The 23,560-nt window shown below is 32.9% G+C and overlaps 4 protein-coding genes across 4 annotated transcripts; 3 read left to right on the top strand and 1 right to left on the bottom strand.

The window, feature by feature from the left end:
* Positions 1-1,276: 1,276 nt before the first annotated feature.
* Positions 1,277-4,727, top strand: LOC106755660 (zinc finger protein WIP3). The gene is made up of 2 exons (XM_014637848.2): positions 1,277-2,154; positions 3,698-4,727. The coding sequence occupies exons 1-2, from the start codon at positions 1,639-1,641 to the stop codon at positions 4,148-4,150; spliced, it is 969 nt and encodes a 322-aa protein (XP_014493334.1). The 5' UTR covers positions 1,277-1,638; the 3' UTR covers positions 4,151-4,727.
* A 5,001-nt stretch (positions 4,728-9,728) lies between these two features.
* LOC106756355 (poly [ADP-ribose] polymerase 3) lies at positions 9,729-14,305 on the top strand. Its single transcript, XM_014638746.2, has 18 exons — positions 9,729-9,887; positions 10,013-10,302; positions 10,393-10,588; positions 10,706-10,819; positions 10,898-10,955; positions 11,034-11,103; positions 11,369-11,543; positions 11,648-11,781; positions 11,871-12,108; positions 12,190-12,317; positions 12,391-12,467; positions 12,546-12,706; positions 12,783-12,992; positions 13,072-13,174; positions 13,278-13,360; positions 13,441-13,584; positions 13,691-13,873; positions 13,969-14,305. Exons 1-18 carry the CDS (start codon positions 9,882-9,884, stop codon positions 14,023-14,025), a joined length of 2,427 nt encoding a protein of 808 aa, XP_014494232.1. The 5' UTR covers positions 9,729-9,881; the 3' UTR covers positions 14,026-14,305.
* A 910-nt stretch (positions 14,306-15,215) lies between these two features.
* LOC106756356 (beta-1,6-galactosyltransferase GALT29A) lies at positions 15,216-16,539 on the bottom strand. Its single transcript, XM_022778542.1, has one exon. The coding sequence runs from the start codon at positions 16,500-16,502 to the stop codon at positions 15,216-15,218; it is 1,287 nt and encodes a 428-aa protein (XP_022634263.1). The 5' UTR covers positions 16,503-16,539.
* A 3,669-nt stretch (positions 16,540-20,208) lies between these two features.
* Positions 20,209-23,498, top strand: LOC106755888 (UDP-D-apiose/UDP-D-xylose synthase 2-like). The gene is made up of 9 exons (XM_022778541.1): positions 20,209-20,660; positions 21,539-21,631; positions 21,721-21,822; positions 22,110-22,224; positions 22,315-22,448; positions 22,540-22,641; positions 22,727-22,819; positions 22,899-23,034; positions 23,124-23,498. The coding sequence occupies exons 1-9, from the start codon at positions 20,436-20,438 to the stop codon at positions 23,231-23,233; spliced, it is 1,110 nt and encodes a 369-aa protein (XP_022634262.1). The 5' UTR covers positions 20,209-20,435; the 3' UTR covers positions 23,234-23,498.
* The last annotated feature ends 62 nt before the right edge of the window (positions 23,499-23,560 follow it).

The following is a 23,560-nucleotide window of genomic DNA, read 5'->3' as shown; positions in this document are numbered from 1 at the left end:
AATTTCCGCGATATAGACGTCGGGGCCCCTCCTAACTGATGTCTATATGTATGAAAGAAATGACTTTTCACCCACCTGTCAGACATATAGACGTCAGTTGGGAAACCCCCGACGTCTAAAATACTATAGACATCGGGGCACCTCCTAACTGATGTCTAGATGGTCAATTTATTTACAGAAATGTCACCGGTCATCAATGTATGTCGAGCTTACCCCTAACCGACGTCTAAGGGTAATCAGCGTTTTTGCACTAGTGTATACCTATTAGTTTTCATAAAGGTGTGGTTTTAATAAGATATATCCAAAAATAAGCTTTTGATTTCCTTTTAGAAGATGGTATAATTGAAAAAAAACTAAGAATTAAAAGAAAACAATATATATATATATAGAATGGTTATAAAATAATATTTGTGTAGTTTTATGGATTGAAAAATACTTGTAAGTTGGTGCAGCCATGATGAATTAGGCACCATATTTTCTCTCCTTAAATTATTGAGTTATTGAAGTTAAGGAACACGATACACATATTTATAAGCACTAGATAACACTATGTCAAGGTCCTTCTTTCCTTTTGTTCGTCATTTGTAGTATTTTTCTTTGTTTAGGTATTGACCACTTAATGCCCTCTTAAGGTCAATGTTTCACAAACTCTATGCATACCATCCTAACACTTTGCACAAAATCTTTCATCAACACAAATACCCTTCACATTATACCAATCGGATTTCAATACATAAACCAATTCACCTTTTTTTTTTAATTTTTATGAAAATTAATTTTAATTTATAGAAAAATCAATTTCATTTTTTTTAAAGTCCTACAAAGAAGAGTTAAATACACGATACATGTATATAAAAGCTTACACCTTCGTGATGAAAAGAATCAATGTTCAAAGCTTAAAATAAATAAATGGAATATTACTTTTTCTAGAAAATATGACCCAAAATTTCATTTGGGTAGTTTTTTTTTCTTTCTTTTATTAAATTAAACATTTGTTTAGTGGAACACATATACAAGATATTTACTCGTTATTTAATAGAAGTAACTCTTATTTTGGAAATTTTACAAGGTCTACCTTGTTGTTTGAATTCCTTGTTTAAGATTAAATTTTCTCTCCTTATATTGATTTATTAAGTTTAAATAGTTACTTGAAAGTGCATTTATTAAATGAATTAATCATTATTGGATTTTTTTTTAGTTAATTTAATTCCTTTCTAAACTTATTGAAGAGGTTATATATATGATGTTTCTAAAATCGATGACCAAGGCGAATCTTTCCTAATATGACGAATATCATTGATTAGAATTCAAAGTTAAGACTATTATAGGATTCTTTCTAATAAATGAGTGAGTTTTAATTTTGCATGTCATTTTCAGACCCTCCCATTAGTCTCTCTCTAAAAGAAACAAACAATAAAAGGACAAGAAAGAAAAAAAAAAGAAATTAAAAGTAAGGGTTAAAAAATAAAGAAAAAAAGAAAAGGTCCATAAAGACAAACAAAGCCTCCATTCCTTAATCAAACCATATTATAAGTGCAGACTTTCTACCATAAAGTCTGAACATACACACACACATACATAACATAACCCTTTTCTGAAGAAGAGAGAAGATAATTCTCTAAATCCAACAAGGGTTTGATGGAGTGCAATGTGGAGAACAATAAGAATCTATACCTTCATGCTCCTACTTTCATTGAGTGGCTCAAACCATGTTCTTCTCCTTCATATCTAAATTCCAACACAATATCTACTTCTTCTTCTTCTTCATCTTTTTCTTCTTCTTTTTCCTTCACCCAGCATGAGCTTGTTCATGAAACCATCCAATTCTTGCCCATTAAGGCCTCAAAAGATGAAGACCACCATCAAAGTTTTGAGGTGAAAGAGGAAAAGCTTGAACAAGTCACTGTGGCTTTGCACATTGGTTTGCCTGACAGTGCTAAACGGCATCGTGAGGTTGTTGATGATGATGATGAGAAGATGATTTTCCATGTCAAGGAAGAAGAAGAAGACTCCTCCAAGAGAAGCTTCCATGGCTGCTCCTTTAACCAAGAGAGAAGGTTCTGGATTCCAACTCCAGCACAGATCCTCGTTGGACCGATGCAGTTTGCTTGCTCCATATGCAGCAAAACCTTCAATAGGTATAACAACATGCAGGTTAGTTAAATTGCTTCTCAACTTCTCACATATCTTAATTTTGAAACTTGATTTGCCAAGAAAAGTAGAAAAATATTGTTGAAGAAAGTTGCAGCTGTGAATTAATCAAAGGATTTTAATTAGAGACAAAAGATCATAATGATGTCTAACTCAGTAAAGTTAACAGATGTTTGTGAAGAAGACAAATGAAGAAGCTTTATTATAAAGATGAAGTATGAACAGTAGAAGTTGAAAGTTTGATCCATTTTAATTTTTTCATATCTGTGGAGAATTTCTTTGTAGCAGAAGTTAGGAGCTGATCATGTTGAGGTTTTAGGATCTACTTGTAGGGTGTGTGAAGTAAAGGGCTCAAGATCTCTGATAAGATCAGCAGCACTATGAGGGAATATAGTTGTTGCACGTGCCTGATCTACCTTTGAAACATGATCATAATAATTAATTACGATTTATTTCAATTAAAACTAAACATACTGATTAACTTATGTGATTCCTCTAATGATGTTTCAAGATTTATTGGGTGGAGAAATGCAAGCTTATTAGTACTATCATGTACTCACTCAAAGACTTTGCACCCCACTTGCGACAAACTTTGTTTCAGATTTTATCATCACCTCAGAAATTGCCTCCAGTTTTATTTCAGAAAAAAAAAAGCACAATACAATTAATTATTACGTCCTTTGGTACTAAAAGACAAAATTTTATTAACTGTTTTTCTTCTTCTTCTTCTTATTATTATTATTCATGTGTAGCATTTCAAGGTGAGTTTAGGTAGCTAGCTAGGTATATTCAGAAAAAAAAGAAGTTATGATGAAGGAGTTCTTTCTGTTCTATAAATAATTGTTGCAACTGTGATCATGTTATATATCATACTTAAAATACAACGATCGCTTTCAAAAGAAATTTCTTGTAACATATACATGCATTTCATCGAAACCAAACTCATGAGCAGAGTCAATGATTGTTTTGTTTTCCACAACTACTCTTCAACTTTGTACAGCATTGAGTAGTTTTCCATGGCTTGTGTGCATATATATACCTACTGAATTTGAAATTCGCTGCATTTTATCCATACCAAACTGAAGTAGATGCTTTACATGATAATGACAATGATGATAATCATTAAAAAGAGATTAAATAGTCACATAATTTAACTTTAATAAGCATGCTTTAAGAAAAAAATGCACTGGGGGGCGCGTACGTGATGTCCCTCTAGCCTTTTCCCCTTCACTTTTAAATTAAAAGCTTCTTTTTCATCAATTCATCTCTAAGGGGAATATTGTAATTATCTTCATATGCATGCATGCTTTTATTACTCTCTTTCCAATGCATAATCTTCATCCATATATAACTAAGCCAAGGTTGAGAAGGAAATTAACTAATTAAACCTTTGAATTTTTAGTTTTAATTACATTGTGTATGTGTGTATCTATATATATTAGAAGTTTTCCAAGAAAGTTTAACTAAGATCAATTAATGAGCATGAATGTGTATGTACTATAATGTTAATTCAACTCAAGTGAACTTAATTTTTGTTGATTTACAGATGCATATGTGGGGTCATGGATCAGAATTTAGGAAAGGACCAGATTCACTGAAAGGAACACAACCAGCAGCAATGTTAAGGTTGCCATGTTACTGCTGCGCGCAGGGTTGCAAGAACAACATAAACCATCCAAGGGCGAAGCCTTTGAAGGACTTCAGAACCCTCCAAACGCATTACAAGAGGAAGCACGGCACAAAGCCTTTTATGTGCAGAAAATGTGGGAAAACATTTGCAGTGAAAGGTGATTGGAGGACTCATGAGAAGAACTGTGGGAAGTTGTGGTACTGCACTTGTGGCTCAGACTTCAAGCACAAAAGATCACTTAAGGACCATATTAGGTCCTTTGGAAAGGGACACAACCCTCATCCTCCCTTTGAAGCTTTTGAGGATGAGAAGGAATGCATCACTGGCTCTGATGAAGATGAGCTCAATGCTCATCATCATCATGCATGATGATGATCTGATTAACATTCTACAGCTTTCCTCATTACCAAACAAATGTGGTGGATGCAGTCATGGTTTTAGAACATTGAGTAGTGGTAATTGTAGTAGAGAGAGTTTGGTCAGTACCCTTGTGCTCAGTAACAAAAAATTCTCAACAATGCTGAGACATGAAGGCTCAGGGAAAGGTTTGCTACCGAGCACTTGCAGGGTGGTGATGAGCTATCAGTAGAGGTTGTTTGAACTGAATTTGCATGCTTTTGGTTAGCTAATAATAAGATGGTGCCTCAAGTGATGAAGTAGATGAATTTTCTTGGCATAGTCACAGAGACAAAGTGTCATGTCATGTTTACTTTTCTTTAAAATATGGAGGAAATTTATCCGCTTCATTACTCAATGGTAACCCTCATTTCTAGGACTTTATAATACCATGTTTCTTATGAATTTGCTGTTATATTTGGATGAACACTGTGTGCTACACTGCAGAATTTTCTTAGTCTTCTCTATAGTGTTTTACTGCAGTTTCAAATATGCAATGTAGATGTAAAGATGTATGTGAAACATGATACAGATGGATGATGTGATGAACCCAACCATTTTCAGAAGAGAAAACATTAAATTATTATACGATAACATCGTCTTAACCAAAAATTGCTTTTAACAACTTTTTTTTTGACAAGAGAGTAATTTATGATTAGTTCGTTTCAAATATTTTCTTTTAAAATAAATTCAAACAGACGAATAAAACGGTGACACGTGTACTATTATATAAAATTATTATATAAAATTATTAAAAAGTGTTGTTAAATCATAAAGATTTTGGACAATGTTTGCACCTTTCTTAGGAGTCTAATTATTAACTGCCCTTCGTTTAAGGAACACTAGAAAGTGCTTATCTATAATGCTTGATCCTTTTTTCCCTTAACATTCCCCTTTACCCTAAATAACTTAAGAGAATGGAAAAAATAATACTCATGAATTTTAGAGTGGTGACCATTTTGGAATGAACGAAGGTTATTACAAGAACCAATTCACAATTTTAGAGAAGTTCAAAATTATTAACACTAATTTAAATAAAAATAGAAAGTAAATTATCAAGAAATATTAAAAAAACCATATTAAATAAAATATTGAGATTTTTTTTTTTATAAAATTTTATTCTACCATAAGAGTCCATTTTGGGGGCATGATGACTACCAAATCATCCACCCCACACGAAGATAGAGATCAATTCCATAATTAAAAAAAAAAATAGAACTAGATATAATAAATTGGTGTGATTGTTGATTAATTTACTATTATTGGTGGAAAAAAAATCCAAAGATGGAGATCATCATGCATATGTGTATTTGACAAAGGGATGATGGGTTTGTTTTAGAGAGAAAAATAAAAAATTTCTTAACACGTGAGGGAGATAATTAAAGGGAGAGAAATAGAGTTTGAAAATAGAGGTAGGCTTGACCAAAGCAAAAAGTAGGACCTTAAAAAAAATGGAGTGTCTTGAAAATAAGGGACCTCCACTATGTTTTGTCGGGGAAAGATCACAATCACAATAATATTAAAGAGAAATAAAATATTTTTAATAATATTATTTAATTTTTTTTAATATGGTTTGATATTTAAAAGTTACATTTTCCCTTTAAGTGAGTTATGGTAGTTAGGTTAAGTTAATGTTGAATATGGTGATCTTTGGCAATATCTCCTTTCATCTATCAATATCAAAAGTAGGTTTACAGTTTCATCCATCTTATAATACTTTTTCACTTAATTAATATACCTACGAGGAAATTCTTTTCTTTTTTAATTACTTTCTCATATGTCACTTGTTAATAATGTTTCTTTTTTCTCATATAATCTCTAGATGATTTAGTCAGCTCCACATTTCATTAATATGTTTTCTTATTTTTATAAAATAAGATATTTCAATCTTTGTCTATTCTATTAACAAAAGAGATTTTTGTTTTATATATACATTTTTTTTTAATTTTAACTTTTAAATAGTCATTCTTATAAATATAGTATTAATACAGTTATTTAAAAAAATTATCATAATAATAAATATATCTAAAATAGTTACATGTAATTACTTGACAACCAATAACATATTTTATGATATTATTTTCTTTCACTAAAATACTTCAACACCTAATTTTCATGTTCATTTTAGTAAAGTAATCATCACAAAAATATATGTGTATATGTTGATTTAGATGAACCAAGTTAAAAATGATGTTTTGATATGAATTTTTGTAAGTTTCTAGTTTGTTTTGGCACTGATTAAATGATAAGATTTTGTTATTTGCATAAATCTAACTCTAGTTTGCTTGACATTAATTAAATTGCAAAATTTTGTTAATAGAAGATATTTCATAGAAAAAATATCAAATAAATAAATAAATAAATAAATAAATAAAACTAGGACAATTTTCTATAATTTTTTATTTTGGAGTCGTGATCTATAATTCATTCAAAGAAATAAATAATTTAAATTATAATAATTTTAACTTTTTTTTCTATTTCAATTTTATTAAGTTTTATTTTTTTATTAATATAATGTTACTTAGTGTAATGAGAAAATAACTTTAGTGAATATTAGATAATTTTTCCTCAATAACTTTGATAAATAAAATATATATAAATAACTTTTGTTAGAGTAATTGCTCAATAAAATCAATTATGGCAAGTCATAAATAATTATCGATGATCGATTATTATAATTTGATAATCGATTATTTTAGTATCAAATGAGATTTTCTAATTTAAAAATTATTTTTAATGCAATCTAAAACAAGTAATACATAGAATTAAAGATAAACCACATCTTATATACCGATTTACTAAATTAAAAAAAAAATTTAATATAAAAACAAGTCTTTATAAAAGTCTTTATATAATAAAAGCACTTCAGACTTGACTTTGAAACATCATCAAAATTTCTTCTCTTTAACTTTATGCTAACATCTGTAAATTTTATCCTTTCATATAATATACACAATGGAAGAATATCATTATTCTTCTTTGTATTTTCACACTAATTTCTTGATCCGAACCTCTAAATATCCATACAAATATTTTTTTATCGCATTATAAGTTTAGTATTAACTAATAAGGATTAGACTTATTTTTTAAGCTTTTCATTAAATTAGTGTAATTTTAATAAACATTATGGACGTGAACAAATTTTAAAAATTTTATGCTTAGTTGTGGTTGTAAGACGATTTTATTAATAAAAAATCATGCTTCCAGAACAAAATTTCAGACTTTTTAAAGTAAGATTGTTTTGATTATGCAAAATTATTTCCATTTAATTTGAATTGAAATCTTACATAAATAGTACGACTTCAGTTTATTATAAAAATAACTAAAATTATAATATTTCTACTTAACTTTAAATTAGATTATATTAAACATCTTTTACTCATGACTTTATTCAAATATTTTACTTGTCACTTCATTCAAATTAAAAAAATTAACAGAATAAAAAAACTCATGTTGGATACTATAATAAGAGTTTAATTAGAAAATTATGTTTTAGAAATGATAGTTTATTTAGAATAATGAGATTAGATTATTTTAATAATACAAGTTTAAAATATTGTTTTTCTAAAAACTCATTTTTTTAGAGTTTTTCATTTTTTTTAAGTTTTCTCACAGTCTGATCATCCGTTTAAAAATTGAAAACTGTCAGAGTAATCCTTCACGTATTTAGTTTATTTTGTCTTCATTTGTATGTAAAGTATTTGAGGTCGTATGTGATGTTTGAGTCTTCTATAAGACTTTCTGTTAATCAATGGTCTTAGATGTTCCGATCGTGTTTATGATGTTTATAGGAACATAAAGAGTTTATTGTGCATTAGAGTTATTTTAGGATTTCTAGAAATTGTTTGGTTATTTTCTAGATAAAGGAAGCTAATTATTTTGCTTTAAAGCTTTTGATTCTTTAAGAATCTGAGTTACATGTTTAAGTTCCATGATATTGATTGAATTGTTGATATTGGTGTCTGAACATGTTAAAAATTTGTATGTGTTATGTTTGTAATGACTGAATTGGAAATGAGTTATAAAACTTAAAATCTAATTATTTCAACAAGTTGGTATGAGCTCTTACATTAAAAACTATTTTTTAACAAAATACTAAAATCTTGAATACCAATTTGATAAAGGTTCCTATTTTCTTAAATCACAGGTGTGATACTAAGTGAAGTTTAATTGTGTAAGTCTGAAAACATTTTTTCTCTAAAAATTGAGTGCTCATTTTTACTATTAACGTATAAATTTTGTGTTAAGAATTATTCTAATATTTTAATAATCATCTAATCTTAAATAAAATATAATATGTTATGTGATGAGAAAAAGGGAAAACCATATTATACTTTTTACTCAATATAATATTACTTTAATTATATAGACCTTATTTATATATATATATATATATATATATAGTATAATAATTATAATAATATTTTATATATTTATTTGAATGATCTGTTATTTATATTAAATATATGATGTTTTCTTTAATAATTAAATATTTATATGCACGAATTCATTTTAAAAGTCTAAAATCTTGTTAAAGTTAATACAGTTTTCCCATACTTAAAATTTTCAAAGTTTGTCGTTTAAACTACACTAATATGAGGGGGAAAATCCCTCTTTTTCATTATTGTGGTATTTGGTTATGTAGTGAGTCATGGAAAATTTCAGAGTGAATACTTTGTGATGCATCTCAATAAATGGTTGACCCGAAGGGAAGAAGAAGATAGTTGTTTTTTTTTTTTTTTGTTTGAAGATGTAGAGAGATTACAACAATGGAGAGATAGGATTGCTGCACAATATTTGAAGTGGTGTAGGTTAGATAAATTGCTGAAGCGGTGGTGATGATTATTGCACTAAAGTCAATTCAATTAATGTTGAGAGTGAATTCAATGTGTATGTGGGGTGTGCAGTGCATGGTCATTATCATCTCCGATCATAGGGATCACAATTCTCTTCTCTATCCTCCTTTCCTAGAAGGAAACAAACCGCAAGAGGGAAAAAATCATTAACTGAAAAATACATCGGTAAAACGTATCTTTAATCAATTAAATATTTTATATGTTCATACAAGAATTTCAATCCTGTATCTATGACTAACACCAATTTAATAGAGATATTTCCTAGCGGTGGAAAACATTACAAGTTATATTTGCTAGAAAAAGATACTCATTCAGCTATGTGGTTATTTTAGTTTGTCAGCATGTTAACTTTTCTATACATGAGACATGAAGCAAATATCAACTGCTTTATCTTTTGGGGAATGAGGAGAAAAAAAAAGATATATGTTTATCTTCTTCCTGGAATATGCTGCACCGTTTTCTGACGCAAATCCAACCGAATGGTGCATGCAAGGGTGACCAGAGTCAGATAAAGGATGGGAAGAAAGAATAACTGATAAGGAATAGGACAAGAAACATAGTAGCATGGTTTTACCACATGTCACCATTGTATGGCCTAGAATGCAAACAGTTGGCTACGTGTAAATAACTAGCAAACGTGGCATGTCGTGGTGACGACAAGAGATTTGATTTTGTTGTGAGAACCGCGAACTCAATGTACGTGGCAGTTCAGGGCTGTTGTTGTCTCATCTTCAGGTTAAGAGAAATCAAAGCTTATTTAGAGCAGACCACATGCGAGTTTTGAGATTCTAAACTACGTTCTTGTCTTTCGTTCATCGAAAAAACTAGAGAGTGGATTAAGCACCAAGATGAAGGTTTGCTCTGAGTTCTTTCTTTTCCATGAATAAGATCGAGTGGTTTTGTTTTGTACATTTGATGTGTTGTTAGTGTAGTTCCTTTTTTGGTCTAAGTAGTTAAGGTGTTTTTGGAAATTTTGAAGGTTCAGGAAACGAGGCCCCATGTCCATGCACCTGGGGAAGAAGAGAAGGTTATGACAAGGAAGCAGAAAGCTGAGTCCAAGGCACATGAAGTGGAGCATTCTCCTAAGAAGGCCAAGGTGGAAAATGAAGATGGCCACGTCAACGGAAAAACAGTACCTGATGTTGCAGAAGAATATGATGAGTTTTGCAAAGCTACAAGTGAGCACCTTCCTTTGGAGCAAATGAAAGAGATTCTGGAGGCCAATGGTCTTGATTCTTCTGGCACTGATCTTGAAATTACACGAAGATGGTTGGTTCTGGTTTAGATTAGACTATTTCTTCAAAGTGGATTTTCATCTTTAATGTAATGACTCATTACAATCACCGCATTTTTTAACAGCCAAGACTTGCTGTTTTATGGTCCATTGGACAAGTGCTCTGTTTGCAATGGGAGTTTGGAGTTTGATGGCAGACGTTATGTTTGCAGAGGGTTCTACAGTGAGTGGGCTAGTTGCATTTTCAGCACCAGAAACCCTCCAAGGAAACAGGAACCCATTAAGCTACCTGATTCTCTTCAGAACTCTGTGCCTTCAGATGTGACATTCTCCTTGCTTTTCATTTTGTTTTTCCTTCTTTTTGTATTTTATTTTTGTTGCTTGTAACCTAAGATTTTGTCCTTTATGTTGGCTTGTTTTCCTATGTCTTTGCCATAGTTGCTAAAGAAGTATCAGGACCCAAGTCACAGGCCTCACAGGGATCTAGGCTTGGCTGAAAAACCATTTACCGGGATGATGATATCTCTGATGGGTCGTCTTGCTAGGACACATGTATGTACCACTCTTACTGTTGTTGCATTAATACCCTTTACCGATTGGATTTTTGACATTCTGTTTTTGGCTACCAAGCATTATTGGAAAACAGTTATTGAAAAGCATGGAGGGAAAGTGGCAAACTCTATACTTGGTAATATAATATAAGAATTGATTTTGTCATCCTTTTGTTGCCAGGAATAACCATAACCTGGCTTGTTAAATTTTGCAGGGGCTACTTGTTTGGTAGCTTCACCCGCTGAGCGAGAACGTGGTGGCACATCTAAACTTGCAGAAGCCATGTGAGCGTAGTTTAAGTTTTTAGGCAACGTTTTTCCTTTGTCTTAATCCTTATTTATGAGTGTGATAATATCTTGGTTTTGTTTGGTTAAATTTCATGAACATTATGAGCAGTAGTCTGTCCATGAACACCATTGGATTGCCATTAGAAAAATGATCCCAAAAATAAGTGTTAATAAAACCCAGAGTTATAGAGTGGCTAATGTGCCACATTGGTAATAATACAATAGAGCACTCCTAGTTGATTATGAAGGTATTTTACTGTAGGGAGCGAGGTATACCAGTGGTTAGGGAGGCTTGGCTGGTTGACAGCATTGAAAAGCAAGAACCACAGCCTTTGGAAGCTTATGATATTGTCTCTGATCTTTCTGTGGATGGCAAGGGAATTCCCTGGGACAAACAGGATCCTGGGGAGGAGGCTATTGAATCATTCTCAGCAGAAGTAATTAATTTCCTCTTGCACACTTATTTTTCTATTAAATTGAATTCATGAATAACACATCGATCACCCTTTTATTTGTGTTTGATTAATTTTGTCCCAAACAGCTCAAACTTTATGGGAAGAGAGGGGTCTACAAAGATACCAAGTTGCAGGAACAGGGGGGAAAGATATTTGAAAAAGATGGGATATTATACAACTGTGCCTTTTCCCTTTGCGACCAAGGACGCGGACTGAACGAGTACTATTATGAACACTGAAATCACTTCCGGTCCATATTGACATATATAGGATAACTGTACCTAAGTTGTTGGTGTTAATTTGTGGCAGCTACTGTATCATGCAACTGATCGTTGTTCCAGAAAATCGTTTGCATATGTACTTTAAGAAAGGGAGAGTTGGCGATGATCCAAACGCAGAGGAGCGATTAGAAGAGAAGGACAACGAAGGCAGTTGTCTGAAAGAGTTTGCGAGACTCTTCGAGGAAATAACAGGAAATGAGTTTGAACCTTGGGAAAGAGAGAAAAAGTTCCAGAAGAAGCCATTGAAGTTCTATCCCATAGATATGGTACAATACATATTTATTCTCTCCCAAATTATTTGCCCATGTCTCCTCTTTTGGCTAACACAGGACTATGAAATTGAATAGGATGATGGAGTTGAAGTTAGACACGGAGCCCTAGGTCTTCGGCAGCTGGGGATAGCAGTAACACACTGTAAACTTGAGCCTTTGGTTGCAAATTTTATGAAAGTTTTGTGCAGCCAGGAGATATACAAGTAACCACAGTATCTGATCATTATAATGCATGGGATTATTACAAAGTTTCAAAATAACCTATATTGTTTTCAGGTATGCATTGATGGAGATGGGTTACGACTCTCCGGACCTTCCAATAGGAATGGTAACAAATCTTCATCTGAAAAGATGTATGTACATGTGCAACTGTTTTTTCCTACTTCTCTAATGTCACTCGTGAAACGTTACTGACAGTTGAACCTTATCAGGTGAAGACGTTCTCTTAGAATTCATAGGAAAGGTGAAATCATTGAAAGAAACTGGGCCCAAGGCTGAGGTTGTTTGGACTGATTTTAGCCAAAGATGGTTCACTCTGATGCATTCCACAAGGCCTTTCAATTTTAGAGATTATCAAGAGATTGCAGACCATGTAAGCACAGTTGGTCACTACCTGAATTGGTTCAATTGGGCCACTAACTAAAACGGGCAATCTCTTATTTTCCTAGGCTGCAGCTGCCTTGGAGGGGGCGAGAGACATAACCCTCGCTTCTCACCTTATAGGAGACATGACTGGCTCAACCATCGACGACCCATTATCAGAGACATACAAGAAATTGGGTTGCTCAATTACTCCCCTGGACAAAAGTTCAGATGATTATCAGATGATTGTGAAATATCTTGAAAATACTTATGAGCCAGTTAAAGTTGGCGACATTGTAAGATTCCAACTTTTGCATTGTGTGTTTAACGAAATCATTCGCATATCTTATTGTTTTCACTTCCAATGAACTTCAGGGGTACGGGGTGTCAGTGGAAAACATTTTTTCGGTGCAAACAGGTGGCTGCCCGTCCTATGAAGACATAGTTAAACTGCCAAATAAAGTTCTTTTATGGTGTGGTAAGATACGCAAGCATTTCCTTAAAATTGAAGGTGGTGAAAACTAGGTCTGTCTTTATTGGGTTGGTTCTTCTTAATGACTGTACAAATTCTATTATGCAAGGAACACGAAGCTCAAACCTTTTGAGGCACTTGCACAAAGGATTCTTGGAAGCAATATGCTCACTACCAGTTCCGGGTTATATGGTATTAGAAATGAAAATCGTTATTCAAATTTAATGTTTGGGAGCATTCACTCATCCCTTGTTACGTACTTTTGGCAACAGTTTGGCAAAGCTATAGTCTGTTCCGATGCTGCAGCAGAGGCTGCACGGTATGGTTTTACTGCTGTTGACAGGCCAGAAGGGTTCCTGGTTTTGGCCATTGCTTCCCTAGGGAACGAGGTTACCGAGTTCAAAAGCCCACCCGAGGTATCCAAAATAGACTTGTTATCTTCATTCACTAAGAGCATTTATTAGTTGTTTTCGACATCACCAACTCGAAACAATTATTTTGTTTTCAACATCATTGACACAGGATACTTCGTCTTTGGAGGAAAAGAAGCTTGGAGTGAAGGGACTGGGGAAGAAGAAAACAGATGAATCAGAACACTTTGTTTGGAAAGATGATATAAAAGTTCCTTGCGGTAAACTAGTCGCCTCAGATCATCAAGATAGCCCCCTGGAATATAACGAGTATGCTGTCTACGATCCTAAGCAGGTATATTACCCGTTTTCTTCAAAAGAGTGGACCAGATTAACAATCCCAAAACATTTTTTTATTATTCTTACATCTGTGAACTTTTTGCTTACCAGGCACGCATAAGCTACTTGGTGGGAGTGAAATATGAAGAGAAAGGGGGTGAAGATTGACACGGCTGAGTAACAGAGAGCTTGAAAGGAAAGCTTTTTTGCAATGCGCAAGTTGAATGCTACCATCTTGCCTGAAAGGTGTACCAGTGGTTTATCTAGTTAGGGAAAGATCTTATCTATGTCATTTTGATGTATATTTACATGTGACAAAATCGGCTGTATGTTGTGTCACATTTTGATGTAAGTCAATGACCAGTAACTTATGGTATGTAAATATTTTGCTCTATTCATGACGGCAATAGAGTGGAATTACAATTTACATCATACAGTATGTCGTTAAGTCTCTTAGTCGACTACTCCTCAGTCGGTTTGAATGAGATCATGAGTACATGAAATGGTATAATTATGTCCTTTGTATAACTTCACTGTCATGATCAATGACAATTATGATTAAAAAATGGATCTAACCTACAGCATTATAGTCACAAAACTAACATGGATGTTCTTGTAAGTTTGTACCTCCAACATGGATATTCTTGTAAGTTTGTACCTCCAAATAGCATTTGGCCACACAGTAAGCTTGTATGACACATACCACGCGAAATGCACCCAAGTGACCAGACGCTCTGCATATTTAAAATTTTAAGAGTTACAAAATGCAAAATAACAGCAATCGATAACCAAATTACCAAGGCTGCACACTAAACCTGCGAAGTTTTTAAAATACCATTTCAGCATCCCATAAAGTGCTTGTGACCTTTCTGCGCAAAGGACGGGAAAATTATCAAGTCAATGATAAAACAGGCAGATGATTCCTGTTAGCGAATATGCCTATTACTTGATATAGCCCGCATCTCTTACCAAATCACTTGTTTTACTTTAAAGGCCATGATGTTTATATAGATGCTAGAAAATCATTTTGGTCCAATTCATGCACTCCAGTTAGTTAGCTAGTGATCACAACCAGAGAAACAACGTTACCAATTAAAGAGAGTCCAAGAAAAGAGTCCTGAACAAACACAAGTTATATATGGACATGCTTAATCATCATTTACGGGTCAAAGCTGTATTGATCTAACCAAAATTTACACTTGGTGTTGCCTTGAGGCTTCATTTGGGACACTACATCGCAAAAACAAATCTTGAATCAGTATTTTGCTTTCCACTATATGTGCATCTCACAATATTACAATAACAGAACAGCAACTAACAGATGCCCTCTACCACTTGCAGGAGCAGTTCAACATCCATCAATGATACATAACAACAGGAGGAACCTTAAACCTGTCCTCAAGGAAGGGAATTGGCCTGTGTCCATCAACAAGGTCCCTGTAAAACGCATACTCAGCCTCATAATCATGCAAATGAAGCTCAGCCTTCTGGTTAGTGTGGTAATGATGCTTGGCAGAAGCCGATTTTCCAAACCCAAAAATGCTAACCCTATCACAAATACCCAAAGCCAGCATCACAGCTTGCATCCCAGAAGAGTAATGAAAAAGAGCCCCATCGTGATCCTCACCCCACTTCTCCAAGCCCTTCCCACTCTCTTCCACGAACCTCTTCAAGGAATAATACTTCACAATCCTCGCACACAACACATCAAACCTAGGATCAGTGACCAATAAAGGAGCCTTGTGAGAAGCATTACACGCAGTGTAATCCAAGAAATGCACGGCCTGGCAAATATACATGACAATCGGAACGTGGTCACCATAAGGATGACAAAAACACCCAGCTCTTCTAGCACACAAATGTAGAATGTTACTATTCATAAATGAAATGCTAGTTTTCTTCCCAACCTTGGTTTCAAAGTGATCAACCCTAGCATTGTTCAACCTTATCACAACCTCATGTGCATCAATTTCACTTCCATAATCCCTATTCAGCAAAATCCCACTGTTCCCAACAACAGCACAAGAAGAATATCTATTTTTGCCATCGGTTACTACTTTGTTGTGTGAATCAATAGGAAGCTTGAGTGACCGAGTCAACTCGGACATAATACCGGGTTGGAATCGTCGCTTCCTGAACCAATCATGCAGAACCTTCCGGAAGTCGAGCCAGTACCGGTAGAAAAGGGGCGACCGGAGCGTCGCCGGGATGTTGGCGGAGGTTCCGCCGCGGTCGTGGTGAATAAATCTACGCCAGGAGACGAATGTACGGTGCCGCGCATGGCTGCCGAAGTTTCCGTCGAGGAGGTTCTGGATCTCCTGTTTGAACTTCTCCTCGCCGATTTCCACCGCGGCGTGGTGTAGGAGCGTGTCGTTGAGCTGCGGCGGCGGAGGGTTGCCGATCCGGACGCGGTACTCGAGCTCGATGGAGAGAATGCCGCGGCGGAGGACCACGCGTGAAGTGAGCGTGGCGGCGAAGACTAGGAGGAGGAGGAGCGCGAAGAGAGGCCGAACCGTGCGTTTCATCGGAAGAGTGGAGAAATTAGGTTTCACAGTTGCTATACGTGGAAAAGAAGAAAACGGATCGAAGATTTGTTTGAGGGTTTCGGTTTCAGATCCATCTTTTTCTTCTGTGTCATTATGCATGGATGAACAAAAAGAAGAAGAAGAAGAAGAAGAATGAAAGAAAGTAGAAGATCTTTTGGATTTTGTTAGAGTAAATGATAAAACATGGAGAATGTAATCTAGAAGTTGAAACTGTTTTAGGGTCAAAAAGCGATTTCATTCATCATTGCAGTATTGAAACATTGCAATAGAAAGTGGGAATAGAGTTCTGAAATTGAAGGCCTTTTCAAGAGGATGAAGAACAACATTATGATGAAAAACCAAACCAAACCAAACCAAAACAAAACAAAAACCCTAGTAAGAATCTAGATTATTAAAATGTGTGTGTGGTGTGAGAGAAGGAAATGGCACATTAAAAAGACATGTTTCTGGGTGAAGTCTAGTGGCCACTAAAGAGAATGATAGTGTGCTTTGCAAGTGAGTGATAATGGAGAAAAAGAGATGAGGATGGGTGGGTCCATGTGTTGCATTCATTGCTTATAGCCTCATAGATCTACCATTCTACCTATGCATGGATTCCACATACTATATACTTAGGTAAATCAATCATCCAAGTAAATGTTCATATGATTGGATTTTGAATTTGGTTAATGTGGAATTTAGCCATAGATCTCCTTATCAATGTAAATGTTTTATTATATAATTGCATCATTTATGAAAACCTATGTGATTTGCAATTGGTCATATGTTGCCAAAAGTGATACAAATGATGTTTTCTAATTGGGTTAAAAAATTTGGCAGCATACAAATGAAAGCGAAGTGAATATGAAGGTTAGATCTAAGGTCACAAACCAATATCTACTTTCTATTTTCTCTTATATGAGAATTCTTTACTTAATTTAATGTTTCTAATCACTTTTAGGTAAACAATATAAGGAATAAAATGACTTTTCTTTTAACTTACTATAATTTATTTTATGCAATAATTTATTGGGGTCCTTTAGATTATTGTTTAAACAGGTTTAGAATTAGCTTTCAAAAAGTAATAATTTTAAGCTCAAATTGTTCTAATTTTTCTCTCGTTTTAATTTTAAAATGAAAAATATATTTAGCTTTAGTTTTCAAATTAGTTTTACTTTTATGCACAATGAGTCCTTTTAATATTGTTCACTTAAAATATATTTTAATTTGATTTAATATATTTTTTTATAAATGGAATATATTTACTTCTTTTATTCTTATTTCGCTTTACTAATTGGATTTATATAAAAAAATAGCAATTATTCGTATTTGCGTAATTGACCTGACAGATTGACTGAAAAGGTGTATTTAATTTATCCGACAAAATAGCAATTCTCTTAGACAAACTGAATTTGTTTGGAATAACAATAACTTAAGAGAATTGATTTTTTTTTTAAGTAGGTTTTGCTCGTTGAAATGCAATTTCTCAAAAAATTATTTTTAAGAATATATGTTTCTTATATTAATATTTATCATGCATTTGTCAATCATTTCTTGTACTAATTAAAACATTATTCACAAGAAATAAAAATATTAAAAAATCGGCAAACAATATAAATTATAAATTAATGAAGTTTAAAAGTAACTACAGTTAGACGGGATTTAATATATCATAAAAGTGTTAGAAAACTAATTTTATATCGTTTTATGTTGTGTACTTGAAACTATTTCTATATCTTTATATAATAAAAATATTTATTAAACTCTAAATCTCAAATCTATTAAAGTAATTTGAGAAACTCGATAGAATTAATGAGTAATAACTATTTCAAATAATAAAATAATAAAATGTTTTAAACTAATTAAATATGATAATTATAAAAACTTAAAAAATAGAATATTAAAGTTGATAAATATTTTAAAATAATGAGACCAAGTATTTTAATTTTAAAATAATTTAATAACATAAATATTTCTTAAACTTATTTAGTTATTTACAAACACTAACTATTTTTCTAAAACTCTTTTTACGAGTTTTCTCTTTTTTTTTATATATATTCTAACTCTTCAATTATCTATTTGACAATCAGGAGTTGTCTAGGAAGTGACATGCGAATCTGTTTCTCTTTGAAACTCAGAGTTTTTAAGGAGATTCAGATATGCTCCTCCTTTCTAGGAAGGCTTTTTTTCATAAGCCAAGTACAAAAACTTAACTTTTCATTTCAGATTCTACCACTTTGAGAAGAAGAAATATGAATAAATCAGCGCTCGAGATGCAGAGGCAAACGAGAAAGACAACATATCGGACAAACTAAAATGAGAACAATTATACCAGTTATGTGATTTTTTTATAAATATTAACTGATAAGTTTTAATAAGCAGTTCATGCAATTCTGCACTAAACTGATATAAAGTTCAATTTTTCTAATTGAACTAAAAAGCAGTTTTAACTAATTTTTAGTATACAAGTTTAGTTTTTTTAAGTATATTATACTATAGATAACTGTAGTTTTAGTACAATTTATTAATCTGTGTCCAGTCCTACGTTTTATCATTGTTTTCATCAACCCATAGGTTTGTACGATTATAATAAAAAAGGAATCAAATCTCTTAATCTTCGCTCATTATTTCTGTGAATTATTTTAAAATACCATATACAATTTTGTTTCATTTCCTTGCAAGAAGATAAGTTTTGTAGTATGAAGCCAAATTGTCAAATATGCTACGATGGAAAGGAAAGGAAAATACTATGTGTGTTGAGAAAAAGAAACTATACATCATTGATGATTGAAAATGAAAAAATTACTACATCATTTGATGATTTTCTCATTCTCAAATTTAAATTATTTGAATTTATGTAAAGACATCATATTTTCTTAATCCAAGACTATTCATCCAAAAACAAGACATATGATTTTCAATTCCCATGATGAGATATGTAGAAAGCTTAATTCACCCATTTTTAGTTTAAAGGCTAAATAATTCAAAAGCTAATGGGTTAAACATTTTCTATTATTATGAGAGAGACAATAAATTTTTTCTTTAATTCTTTTAGTATCTAATAATAACACTTTATCACGATTAAGATATAAACATATAAATAAATTATTGTATAAATGAAAATAATTAATTTTAATTTTAATATATTTTTAAAAAATTAATATCTTCAAAATTATTGTACATTTATTTTAAAACACAATTATACCAATGAAACATATGTTGATGTAAAAAAAAACCATTATATTCACATTCAACTATTATCTCCACGACAATATTGTAGTAAATAATATTCTAAAACATTTTGTCTAATATTCAATATTAGGAATTTCCGTGTTTGATTTAACATGTAAATTTATATAAAATCGTATAAATAGATAGGTTTATGTTGAATGTTTAAAAGATTTATTGTTTAGAATAATCTTAACACAAATTGAACTATTTATTACCATACTTTAAGTGCGTATTCATCCTTTTTTTTATATAATAAAAGATAATAAAATTATTATTATAATAAAATTAAATATAAATTATTTTTATTTATTTTATGTGTAGGTTTATAATTAAAAGAATATTTAAGTTTTGAAAAAGGTCAAATAAAAAGAATGATTAATTCTAAAAAAATAGTTACTTAAGAAATAAATTTAATAAAATAATTATTTTAATTTAAAAAATATTTAAAGAGTAAAATTAAAAAAATAAATATAAGTACAAAAAAGAGAATCCTATAAATAAATGTTTATACATTAATTTTTTATTAAAAATGAAAAATATTTAAATTTTGAAATACATTATTAATCATAAATGATTATAAAAATTGCATGGGAAATAAGAAAGAGTAAGTAACGTTTTCAACTGAAATCTAGGGATTATTTACAACACTGCCACCGCTTTCTCAGTTCCTTCATTCTTCTATCTTTCAAAAACCAGTTATAACTGCCACACCCTCTTTCTCTTTCTCTTTCTCTTTCTCTCTGCAATTGCTTCTCCTCACTCAACTGCACAAAATTTGGTTGCTGTAATGGCACGATTGAACCTGGACGGCAAATCGATCCGATGCTGTCAATATGCATGATTGGCGGCGGCGGCTTCATTGGATCGCACCTCTGCGAGAAGCTCGTGGCGGAAACCAACCACAAGGCAGTAGTGGTGGACGTCTCCTCGGAGAAAATCGACCACCTCCTCGACAGGTCCCTTCCCTGGGCGCACCGCATCGAGTTTCACCAACTCAACATCAAGAGCGATTCCCGACTCGAAACACTCATCAAATCCTCGGATCTCGTAAGTATTCTTCCCTCTCCTTCCACTTTTCTTCACAATTTGAATACTCTTATTCCGTTGGCTAAATGTTCTTATGGTTTGAAATGTGATTAAATTATTAATCTGTAAAAAATATTACATATAGCTAACATTTTAAATAATGTATCAATACGATAAGATATATGGTTGATTCTTAGGTTTATTCTCAGCTATATATTTCGAGAACTTGTTTTTAACTCTTGTTCCACAGATAGCCTAGTTAATCCAAAATGTTTAAAAAATGTTGTGACAATGTAAATGCTTTTGGTTTCTATATGATTACACTGTATATCTCCAATTGTGAACATGTTCGATTTTTGTAATATCATGAAATGTAATGAAATTGTGACTCAAAAGTGATTCCGGCTAAAGTTTAAAAATCTTCGCATATAATATATAAAGGAAAATTAAAGTTTGGGAGAGGATCATGGTTCCCTGTATGATAACATAGCTTGTTATTCAAAGTAGTCAGTTTTAATTTGTGGCACTGTATAGTGGTCAATAATGAATATAAGTGTAGTTGACTCGAGTCTTGACTTTGGGACCATAATTGTTTATTCGTCTTGAATTTTCCTTGAACATTTTTTCTTGAAACTTTAATCACACATGTTGCTATGTCACAATTCTAGGTGTTATGAAAAGATGCGTGTATTGTCAATGCCATTTCAAATTACAAAAAAACTAATGTTGCAGCTGGAAATATGGTTACACTACGCTAATGATTGTAAAAATTTATGATCCAATGTGTACGTATAGTTTCAATAGTTGTGGCACTGTGGTAGTAATTGACAGCAAACGAAAACCTGGTTGGATTGATGATTTGTCATTTTTATTTGAGATTGAGTTTTTGTTTGCTGTAGACGATCAATCTTGCTGCAATTTGCACGCCGGCTGATTACAACACACGCCCTTTGGAGACCATCTATAGCAACTTCGTTGATTCGATTCCGGTGGTGGGTTTAGAAGATCGGGTCTTTTCTTGAAACGGGATCTCTTCAAGTTTGTGTGTATATATGTATGTAATTGGGTTCATGTGATGCAGATTAAGTATTGCGCTGAAAACAAGAAACGTTTGATCCATTTTTCTACGTGTGAGATTTACGGGAAGACTATAGGAAGCTTTCTCCCAGAGGAATTTCGAAAGGTATCTCCTTATGTTTGTGCCCCTCGTTAGAATGCAAATTCATACGGTTATTCTTAATGTAAATGAATATCCACCTCGCTTCATAACAAGGTGTAAAATTAGGAGTTAGTTTTCAAAGTTAGTCCTTACGGTGTTTGTTTCTTTTTTCATTTTCAGTTCATGTGATTTTGTTGATAATATACAAGCATTAAACTGTTTTAAAAATTTACCAATAAAATTATGAGACTAATTGACTTATTTTCACAGTATCATCATTTTTAGAATTAAGATGAGTTTGCATGATACAGGACCCCAAATATTTCATTCTCAAGGAAGATGAGAGTCCTTGTATTTTTGGTCCAATTAGCAAGCAGAGATGGTCTTATGCCTGTGCAAAGCAAATGACAGACAGGCTAATATATGGTACACGATGACCTGGATTCATCTTTAGTTGATGATAGTTATGATTAAATTTTCTTTCCCTCTTAACTTACTCTCAGTACTAACCCATAGCTGAGTACGCGGAGAATGGCCTCGATTTCACCATTGTTAGACCTTATAACTGGATTGGCCCAAGAATGGACTTCATTCCTGGTGTGGATGGCCCAAGTGACGGTGTCCCACGAGTCTTAGCTTGTTTCAGTAATGTAAATCAGCTAGCCCGTTTTTTTTCTGCAAATGTCTCTATGAATCATGATCTTAATAAACTACTGTGTATCATAATGCTTGTTGTTCCAGAGTCTCCTGCGTGGGGAGCCTCTTAAACTTGTTGACGGTGGGAAATCACAGAGAACCTTTCTCTACATTAAGGATGCAATCGATGCTGTTGCGTTAATGATTGTAAGTTCAGATAGTTCAAAAGTGAACTTCCATCACCCGTGTTGCTGTATGAGCTTGGACTAATGTACATGCCAACATGACACAGGACAACCCTGAAAGAGCAAATGGGTATATATTTAATGTGGGAAACCCAGACAATGAAGTATCTGTGAAGGAACTGGCTGAGCTTATGATAAAGGTAGCCCCAAAGCTAAAATTCTAACAGTTCTACCTTCTATACTCGGTCAGTAAATATACTCATTTTGTTTCAAATTAAGGCTTATGCAAAGGTGTCTGGTGCACCTGCTTCTAGTATGTCCACTGTAAACGTGAGTGCAGAAGATTTCTATGGTAAAGGCTATGATGACAGTGATAGGCGCATCCCTGACATGACATTTATCACCAGGCAGCTTGGTATTCAATCAATACGCTTTTAAGCCCTGTGTATTATTATTAAACAGAATCTGAACATTCATCTTAAAATGTATTCTTCTGGGTTTCAGCTTGGAAACCAAGGACACCTCTCGATGAACTGTTGGATGTTACCCTCCAATATCAACACCGGACATACTCTCGTGCCATCGAGAGAGAACTTTCAAAACCGTCAAATTGACTACAAGTTTTTTTGGAGATTCAGTTTACTTTTTATGTAAACACGCCACTGCTATGAGAGGCAGAAAAATGTACATGCTACACTAATTGTGAGGTATAAATCACAAATCAAGTGTATATCTATAGGTTTTTGAATGACAACTCTTCTCTTCTTCCCTTCATTTTCTCTCCCTATTCTTGGGGGCCATGACACTTCAATTACTTCTTTTGTCCAAATTTTGTTATGCACACACCCATATAAAAGTTAGAGTTGAGACATTATTTCTAATCATTTCACACATTTTACATTGAACTGCATACGACATCGCTCTTAACTGTTCCTACCGCC

The sequence above is a fragment of the Vigna radiata genome, chromosome 2 (assembly GCF_000741045.1).
Source record: "Vigna radiata var. radiata cultivar VC1973A chromosome 2, Vradiata_ver6, whole genome shotgun sequence".
Classification (NCBI taxonomy): Eukaryota; Viridiplantae; Streptophyta; class Magnoliopsida; order Fabales; family Fabaceae; genus Vigna; species Vigna radiata.
Note: the sequence above shows the minus strand (reverse complement) of the source record. Positions and strands in the feature narration are given on the sequence as shown.

Coding starts and splice junctions, on each gene's coding strand:
- LOC106756355 (XM_014638746.2), top strand. Junction 12,707..12,782: donor ATCAAGAGATTGCAGACCAT/GTAAGCACAGTT, acceptor TTATTTTCCTAG/GCTGCAGCTGCCTTGGAGGG. Junction 13,175..13,277: donor TAAAGTTCTTTTATGGTGTG/GTAAGATACGCA, acceptor CTATTATGCAAG/GAACACGAAGCTCAAACCTT.
- LOC106755888 (XM_022778541.1), top strand. CDS start 20,436: ATGCTGTCAATATGCATGATTGGCGGCGGCGGCTTCATTGGATCGCAC. Junction 21,632..21,720: donor TCGTTGATTCGATTCCGGTG/GTGGGTTTAGAA, acceptor CATGTGATGCAG/ATTAAGTATTGCGCTGAAAA. Junction 22,225..22,314: donor GACAGACAGGCTAATATATG/GTACACGATGAC, acceptor ACTAACCCATAG/CTGAGTACGCGGAGAATGGC.
- LOC106756356 (XM_022778542.1), bottom strand. CDS start 16,502: ATGCATAATGACACAGAAGAAAAAGATGGATCTGAAACCGAAACCCTC.
- LOC106755660 (XM_014637848.2), top strand. CDS start 1,639: ATGGAGTGCAATGTGGAGAACAATAAGAATCTATACCTTCATGCTCCT. Junction 2,155..3,697: donor ATAGGTATAACAACATGCAG/GTTAGTTAAATT, acceptor GTTGATTTACAG/ATGCATATGTGGGGTCATGG.